The 7,615-nt window shown below is 53.2% G+C and overlaps 3 protein-coding genes across 4 annotated transcripts; 1 reads left to right on the top strand and 2 right to left on the bottom strand.

Moving 5' to 3' along the window:
- Nucleotides 1–237: 237 nt before the first annotated feature.
- LOC111527089 (cytochrome b5 domain-containing protein 1) lies at nt 238–4,545 on the bottom strand. Its single transcript, XM_023193300.3, has 4 exons — nt 4,239–4,545; nt 4,027–4,103; nt 3,682–3,900; nt 238–3,127 (listed from the first exon to the last, which is right to left on the bottom strand). Exons 1-4 carry the CDS (start codon nt 4,396–4,398, stop codon nt 2,897–2,899), a joined length of 687 nt encoding a protein of 228 aa, XP_023049068.2. The 5' UTR covers nt 4,399–4,545; the 3' UTR covers nt 238–2,896.
- Nucleotides 4,546–4,642: 97 nt separating this feature from the next.
- Nucleotides 4,643–5,846, top strand: NAA38 (N-alpha-acetyltransferase 38, NatC auxiliary subunit). The gene is made up of 3 exons (XM_023193303.1): nt 4,643–5,147; nt 5,333–5,516; nt 5,688–5,846. Exons 1-3 carry the CDS (start codon nt 5,067–5,069, stop codon nt 5,798–5,800), a joined length of 378 nt encoding a protein of 125 aa, XP_023049071.1. The 5' UTR covers nt 4,643–5,066; the 3' UTR covers nt 5,801–5,846.
- Nucleotides 5,847–6,432: 586 nt separating this feature from the next.
- Nucleotides 6,433–7,573, bottom strand: TMEM88 (transmembrane protein 88). 2 transcript variants are annotated; one of them, XM_023193302.3, is made up of 3 exons: nt 7,242–7,573; nt 6,858; nt 6,433–6,760 (listed from the first exon to the last, which is right to left on the bottom strand). In XM_023193302.3, exons 1-3 carry the CDS (start codon nt 7,449–7,451, stop codon nt 6,450–6,452), a joined length of 522 nt encoding a protein of 173 aa, XP_023049070.2. In that variant the 5' UTR covers nt 7,452–7,573; the 3' UTR covers nt 6,433–6,449. The 2 variants fall into 2 exon arrangements, with proteins under 2 accessions (XP_023049070.2, XP_023049069.1); XM_023193301.3 differs by having other exon boundaries at nt 6,433–7,087.
- Between the last annotated feature and the right edge of the window lie 42 nt (nt 7,574–7,615).

Raw genomic sequence — 7,615 nt, 5'->3', positions numbered from 1 at the left:
TGATCCTCACACCTTGGCCTCCCAAAGTTCTGGGATTACAGGCGTGAGCCACTGCACCTGGCCAGCGACACTCTGTGGAATAACTTTTGGTTTTGGGGTATAGGGGAAGCAGGGAAAGGGAATCCTGTGGATAGAGACTGTAGCACAGGAACCAGACATCCTATTCCTCCGTCCTTCCTTGCCTACTAGGACACAAAATCCCTCCCACTAGTTATAGACAGATGAGTTCACTTAACATTTGAGTTCATTCAAAATTTATTGAGCAGCAACTGTGTGCTCAGCAATGAGAATATAGCAGTGAGCAAGATGTGAACAAGATCTCTGCCCTCATGAGCTTACAATCTAGCAGTACAGCCAGCCTATTACAACCATAATTTTACAATTGTAATAAAAACTCTGAAAAATGCATGGTGCTAACCGATTTATCAGAAGTCTTGACCCACCAAGAAATCAGAAAAGAACTAAGGAAGGAACATTTGGGATCAGCTAGGCAGAAAGTGAAAGGAAGCGTGTTGCAGGCAGAGAGGACAGTGTGTGAGGGCTCCGCAGCAAGACATGTAATGAACTGAAAGCCAGTGTCTGGGCCGTAGAGAACAAAGAGGGGTGTTGCGAGATGAGCCTGATTTATACAAGGTCTTTGAATTTAGGACTTTATTACAAAAGCAGGTGGAAGCCACTGAAGAAACTAAGGAAAGTTCGATGTTTAGGTTTGCTTTTCATTGCTGACTCTTATTGCAGCATGGAAGGCAGAAGTGGAAATGGGAGAACAGGTTAGGAAGTTTCCATAGCAGTTTAGACAAGAGGTGATGGTAACCTGGAGAAAAGAAGATAGGTTCCAGAGATATTTAGGAGACAGATTACACTTGATGAGTGACTGGATGTGTGAGGAAAGGGATGTGTTTCTGGCAAGAGGCATTGAAGTAGGAGTCTGTGGAAGAGGGACAGATTTTGGCAGAATGAAGACATCCCGTAGGCACAGGACAGGCCCTGAGGCTTGCACTAGAGGAACAGCATAGCCTTCATTCTCAAATAGTTCAGGGTTTAATTGAGCAAACAAGGTACACATAATTGCAGAGTTGATTAAAGATCAAAATGACTGATTTAGATAATTCACGGACTCCCGCATTCCATGGGATTAGATTTAAATCCTCCACCTGACAGTAAATTCAGATACTGCTGAAGCCAATAGCAACGTTTCCTGTTCATGCCTCCCACAGCCCCTCAGAACACCTATACAGCCCAACGGTATCTCACAGGGGTCACCTTCTCCTGTGCTGGGCCCTGATGCCCCCTGCCAGAAGACACGCTAAACTCTTCCTGATTTGTGTTTTGCTTGCTGCTGCCAGGAAGTTCACCTGTCTGTCATTCTCAAATCTCCCCTCCTTAAGTTAAAGGAGACCAAATCTAGCCACCGCCCCCGATGGTGGTTCTCTTTTGGTCACCAGGAGAGTTTTCTGACTTACTTAACATCTCTCTTTACATTACCCCTGTCAAGTTCTCTCTTTTGGAGTCACCATCTTGCAACCCTGTCTTCCTCATCTTCTCCAAGTGGCAAACTGCCTCCTTTTTCTCCCTCACCAAAGTGTCACTAATTTGCTGGCCTTTTCCCCACTCTAGTTTTCCCTCAAGTTAGTAAATACCCACCTCTTTGCCCCAAAAAGGTCAGGAAAGAAATGCGGGGTATGGGATTAACAAGGAAGTAGCCCCAATAGCTATTGCTTAGCTGACACTTAGCCTTCCTTGCCTCCTCTTCGCCACAGGAGAACTCTGCAAACTCCCTTCCAGAGACAATAACTGCTAACTGTACAATAGGACCACAGTTTCCTATTGTGCAAGGAGCCTAGGAAAAAGCCACATCCCAAATACTTGCTCTGAGAACAGTGGTTACAAATGTTAACATGAGATTAGACGTTGAGATGGTCCCTTTATATTGACAGAACATGGACTTTGGAGTTGGGTAGACTTGAATTTGCATTCTGGCTCTAGTGGTACTACCTAGTGTGCCTTTGAGCTATTAAACTTTTCAAAGTTTCAAAGGACTTATCTGTAAAATAGTAATAGTAATCCACCTTACAGGGTAGTTGTCTTGAAGAGGCTATTTGGGAGGCTGAGGCAAGAAGATCACTTGAGGCCAGGAGTTTGAAACCAGCCTGGGCAACACAGTGAGACCCTGTGTCTACAAAAAATTTAAAAATTAGGCATTGTGGCGTGCACCTAAAGTCCCAACTACTCAAGGCAGAGGTGGGAGGATCACTTGTGCCCAAGAGCTCCAGGCTGCAGTGAGCCATGATTTTGCCACTACACTCCAGACTGGGTGACAGAGCAAGACCCCTTCTCTTCGTGCGGGGAAGGGGGGAGAGGGTATGTGAAGTACCCAGCATAATATCTAGCCTGAATTGCCTATAATGACTCACTTCCTTTCTTTCCCTTGGGTTTCAGCTGCCAAATACTATTCTACAAGTAAGATAAGCCAGCTTTGTATGGTCAGTGATAAACATTTCCTATTCCTGTCTTTGTAAATCCCATCCTCCTGCAGACATCTCATTTCCATCATTGCCAAAAAAGTCCTTCCATCCCTCACCCCTGTGGAACTACTCTCTCTTAACTATCAAACAGTTCTGCCTGAACTCTGACCGTCCTCTTCTACATCTCCCTAAACCAAGATACTTGATCTTCTTGTATCATTCCTAAAGATTAATTCACTAATTTTCTCAGAGCAAATTGTAATGAAGGCAGGGAATAGGACCTTTACACTTCAGAAGGGCACAGGCTAACTCCTAGAGAGGAATGGAGATCTAGGCCCAGGCACCCCTCGGCCCCACCACTTTTCCTCAAGGCACAGAAAAAGCCAAACTCAAAATACGTCTTGAGTGTACATGAGTGTACGTCTCCTTTCCTACAACTCTGTGAGATCATCATTGAAGTACAGAAGTATTGCAGGTGTGTGAAGTGTACCGTCCATATTGAGATAGTCAAATTCTTCCTCCTCATCCCGGATCCCATTCTCTTCCAGGGTAAAATCCATGTTCAGGTTCTTCCCTTCATATTTCCACGTGTAGCTGGCAGCGTGTGCATTATAGGGGAGATAGCGGTGTAGGATTTCCCATATGGACTCCAGAACCCCCACCTGGAGAACACAGAAGCACCCCACGCCCAGAATTCTGGATGGAGTATACACATACACACACTGGGATCAAAGTGCCTCCCTTGGCAGATAGCAGCTTCAGGTCATCTACTGCCCCAGAAAAAAAGCTGAAACTCCAGCATGCAATGAACAGGCCCAAAAGACCTACAGCTCTTAATGGCAGCCACTTCTAACTACCAGATGGCCATAAAGGGTCAACTGTCCCCTCACTATATCCGTGCAATAGAGTAGATTAAAAAGAAAGTTCAATTGCTGACAAAATGGCGTGTAAGAGTTTCGAAGGACCACCATCACTAAGATGCATAAACTGCTGTTCCCGGGCTTAGAAAGGAGTCTCTTGTCCCCCTGTGACCCAGACACTCCTAGGATTACCAACCCTGGGGACCTAGGTGCTGTGCTTTCCTCAGTTGCCTCAATGTAAAGGGTAGAAAATACACTCCCACCGGTTATGGAAAAAATGTTGCCCTGAAGATCGGCCTGGAGATTTGCTGGGATTCCCCATTCCCTCTAACCTGCTCCTTGTCACCAGTTCTCACCTCCAGTGTGTGCTCCTGCGACGTGAGTGTGTTAATGATGCGGATGCTCCGGGTCTTGGCAGACAGCCGCCCCACCTCATAATACGACCCCTGCCACCAGGGCTTCCCAAAATCGTTGGCCCAGTCCGAACAGGGCAGCTGAGGCGGAACGTGCACAAAGCGACCCCGCGGGGTGCAATACCTCAGGCAGCCGGTCAGCGGATCTATGTGCTTGCGGATCTTTAAAGGAGGGTTTGGGGCGAGGGGATCAGAGCAGTCATTATGCTCTGGCTAGCCTCCGCTTTTCCTTCCCATCCCCGCTCTCCATTGCCTCTACCCACAACCCCAGATTTCAGCATAACTCACGTCTTTGGTCTTTGGATCAAACCAGTGGCTGATGTCCTGGCCTGCAACTTCCACGATAGGTTTCAGCAGCAGGTTCCCTTGAAAAGAGCAGCCACGGTCAATGCTAGCCCTTCAAGAACAAGGCAGGCGCGCGCACATACACACACACACACACACACACACACACACACACACACAGACACTCCGGCCCCGGCCCAACGTGTGACCCTTACCCTTGTATTCCTGTGCCAATGACGTTAGGTCGTACACGCGTCCCAGGTAAGATACCCAGAGGTCTTCGGGCCTGTTATGTTGGGCCACCTCCGCCGGCGTGAAATAGCGACGCTGAAAATACTCCAAATCTGGCCCAGCCACCAGGCCCCGGCGCGGCATGGCTCTTGCTCTGTCGGTCACTGGCTCTCTTGGTTACTCCTTTGCTCCTCAGCATGCACTCACTACTACTACCACCTCCCTCGCGTCCGGGAGCCGAGGGGAGAGCGTTTATCCGCTGACATGGAAACCATTGTCCTTTTCCGGCCACCGTCCACTGAGATAACTATCACGGGGTGGAGCTTAGGCCGCACCCGTTCACGGGAAACGTAGTATGAGTCCCACACGGGGCATATAAGGATCGAGTAATTGAGTTGCGCCGCTTTCAGGAGTTGGGGGTGGGCAGAAAACGAATACGCTCCGTTTTAAGTTAGTGGCCTGGGCTACATGGGATATTTAGGACAGACTATCTCTCTGAGACAGAAAAACAAGGGCGGAGGCAGTATGAGAGTGTATTCTCGCTAAATTCCAGAGTTTCTAAAGGATGTGTAAGAAAGTAGAGGTAAAGGTCTCGCGATATCGTCAGACATCCGGCGTGGTACGCTTCAGTGAGCCACAGCGCTACAAGTAGGAGAAGCTCGCGAGATCTCTGCCGTTGCCGAGGAGACTAGGAGGGGGAGGCGAGGTGATCTCGCGAAAGGAAAGAGGTCGGGAGCGCTCGCGAGATCTCGGACCACCCAACCTGAAAGGTGCTTAGGAAGTTGAAAGGCCCAGAGGAGGCCTCCGGGCAAATGGCCGGAGCTGGACCCACCATGCTGCTACGAGAAGAGAATGGCTGTTGCAGTCGGCGTCAGAGCAGCTCCAGCGCCGGGGTTAGCACGGGCTCTGGTTCTGGGATTGAGGGGCAAATCGAGCAGCAAGATGGAGGGGGTGGGGAACTGCAGCTCCCGGCAGCCTCTGGGCGTTGTGTGAGCGCCCCGCGGGCTGCCGGGAGCTGTGGTTCCGCGGGCGGGCAGCCGGGACTGCGCGATCTGAGCGCTTGTTCCGCCCCGCGCAGGATTCGGACGGAGAGCGCGAGGACTCGGCGGCTACGCGCGCCCGGCAGCAGCTAGAGGCGCTGCTCAACAAAACTATGCGCATTCGCATGACAGATGGACGGACACTGGTCGGCTGCTTCCTCTGCACTGACCGTGACTGCAATGTCATCCTGGGCTCGGCGCAGGAGTTCCTCAAGCCGTCGGGTCAGTGCCTGGGGAATGCACACCCGCCTGGGAATGTGGCGGAATCTTACGCAAGGCATTTCCCCTTCAGGGCCTGGCTGCAGCCCTTGTTTTCTGGGGCTCGTTTTCGTGGCTCAGAGGGGCGGGACTGATGCCGGCCTGCTTCCCTGATCCTCTGATCCTTCTTTCCAGATTCCTTCTCTGCCGGGGAGCCCCGTGTGCTGGGCCTGGCCATGGTACCCGGACACCACATCGTTTCCATTGAGGTGCAGAGGGAGAGTCTGACCGGGCCTCCATATCTCTGACCACGGTGGCGCATACCTTTCAGACTTCATTAAACTTACGACCGAATGGACCTGTGTCTGTGTGTAGCTGGGATGCCAGTACAGAGATAGCACACCCCACCCCTAGAGGAAAGGACTCATCTGAAGTCGGGAGCACCCTCAACCCTCCTCTACCAACCGGGATGTCCAGGGGTGCCAAAGGTTCTCTCAAGTTCAGGGGTAGAGATGGGGGACAGGGCTGAATGATGCACCAACAGGCCCCAGGGTGGGCCCCTGCATCTTCCCTCCCACGCTGCTGCTCCAGAATTGTGGCGGGAGGGGGTGTCATCCTGCTCCGGAAGGCCCATTGTTTCCCACCCCGGCCTGGCAACACCGAGTTCCTTTAAGCTGGGGTCAGAGAACGGGCTCAGGTCCCCAAGGGGAGCAGGGGCAGGCGGCTGAGGCTGGGCCTCCTCCACTCTATTGATAGGGAGGTGCCTGGGGTCAGGGACAGATCTCTGAGTTCTGGCCAGGAAGAACGGACAAAAGCGATAAGGCCAGGGGGCTGAAGGATGCTCCTCTCTGCTCATTTGTGGCCCTGGCACATGTTTCCTGTTCCTCGGCACAGGGCAGGGGTGATAGTACTTGTGCCACTCCTGTGTTTGCAGAGCACGTTCAGTTCGTTAAATCTTTATTGATGCGTGGACACTCCTTCCCCTCCAGCCCCGCCCCCCAGCCCCGGATATACTGGAGGAGCTGCACCATAAAAGGAGGGCACGAGATTGTTGTCCCATTCACCACGGGGCTGAGGGGGAGGTGTGCAGGTTCCAGCCCAGATGTTCAGGATTGAGATGTGGGTAGTGAAAGGAAAGTGGGTTTTCCGGGATGTGGCGGCTTTCCTCAGCATTGGGTCCACTGACGCCGCTGCTCCCAAGGGGATGTTAGGACTCCGCTCAGGCAGGGGTGGGGGCAGGGCAGGTCGGAAGATGCCGGGCTTCAAGTCTTTGGGCCGAGTAAGAAGAAGGACAGCCGTCAGGGTTGTTCTTGACTCGAGGGTCATTATACCCAGACCTTTCCTGATGTAGGAACGGCCTGGGACCCTGGTGAGGCCCGGGTTTGCCGCGGCTGCGGGGCGCGCCGACGCCGATAAAGGGCTCGGCTGTAGGGCACGAGGCAATCGGCTAGGCGGAGGCGCAGGCAGAGGCGGCGGTAGCTGGCCAGAGCAAGCACGAGCAGCGGCACGAGGAGCAGGAATCCGGTGACCAGAAGGGCCGTGAAACCGGGGTCCCGCAGGTGCGCGGTGCAAGGGGGTGCCTGGGAGCGCAGGAACTGTGGGAGAAGAGGCGTCAGGCCCAAGCCGACCGGGCCGTACTGTGCAAGGGGTGGAAACAGCCCAGGAGGGTTGAAGTTGTGGCCCATAGACCCCACCGCCAGCATCACCACACACCAACACCCACACTCACACCCCGGGGCGCACGCTCACCTGAGAGTGGCAGAGGAAGCCGAAGCCCAGCATGGTGACAGCGGGTAGCAAGATGGTCCCCAGCACCAGCGCCAGCAGGAGAAGATTGAAGGCAGCCACCAGCAGATTCTGGGCTGTTACAAGCACAGCGCAGGCCCAACAGTCCAGGGGGTCCCGGGGCTCTGGGCCGCCACCGGGAACCGCTTGCTGTGCCCCGGGGACATCCGCCATGGCCCGCCTGGATTCCGCCCGCCTGGGCCGCTGCCCTTATAGCCCTCTTTCCTGCCCCTCCCCCGGCCCAGCCTCTCCCCACCCCCCTTATCCTGGAATGCGGCTCTAGGATTAGGCACCCCCCATCCCGAGGAGCGGACCAGAGCCCTGGACATTCCACAGGC

The sequence above is a fragment of the Piliocolobus tephrosceles genome, chromosome 16, assembly GCF_002776525.5.
Source record: "Piliocolobus tephrosceles isolate RC106 chromosome 16, ASM277652v3, whole genome shotgun sequence".
Taxonomy (NCBI): domain Eukaryota; kingdom Metazoa; phylum Chordata; class Mammalia; order Primates; family Cercopithecidae; genus Piliocolobus; species Piliocolobus tephrosceles.
Note: the sequence above shows the minus strand (reverse complement) of the source record. Positions and strands in the feature narration are given on the sequence as shown.

What these genes read in the sequence shown, in the direction of transcription:
- TMEM88 (XM_023193302.3), bottom strand. Translation starts at nt 7,451, where the DNA reads ATGGCGGATGTCCCCGGGGCACAGCAAGCGGTTCCCGGTGGCGGCCCA.
- LOC111527089 (XM_023193300.3), bottom strand. Translation starts at nt 4,398, where the DNA reads ATGCCGCGCCGGGGCCTGGTGGCTGGGCCAGATTTGGAGTATTTTCAG. An exon ending in ATTGGCACAGGAATACAAGG is followed by an intron (nt 4,104 to 4,238) that starts GTAAGGGTCACA and finishes GCTCTTTTCAAG; the next exon opens with GGAACCTGCTGCTGAAACCT. An exon ending in CGCAGGAGCACACACTGGAG is followed by an intron (nt 3,128 to 3,681) that starts GTGAGAACTGGT and finishes TGTGTTCTCCAG; the next exon opens with GTGGGGGTTCTGGAGTCCAT.
- NAA38 (XM_023193303.1), top strand. Translation starts at nt 5,067, where the DNA reads ATGGCCGGAGCTGGACCCACCATGCTGCTACGAGAAGAGAATGGCTGT. An exon ending in AGAGCAGCTCCAGCGCCGGG is followed by an intron (nt 5,148 to 5,332) that starts GTTAGCACGGGC and finishes CGCCCCGCGCAG; the next exon opens with GATTCGGACGGAGAGCGCGA. An exon ending in GGAGTTCCTCAAGCCGTCGG is followed by an intron (nt 5,517 to 5,687) that starts GTCAGTGCCTGG and finishes CCTTCTTTCCAG; the next exon opens with ATTCCTTCTCTGCCGGGGAG.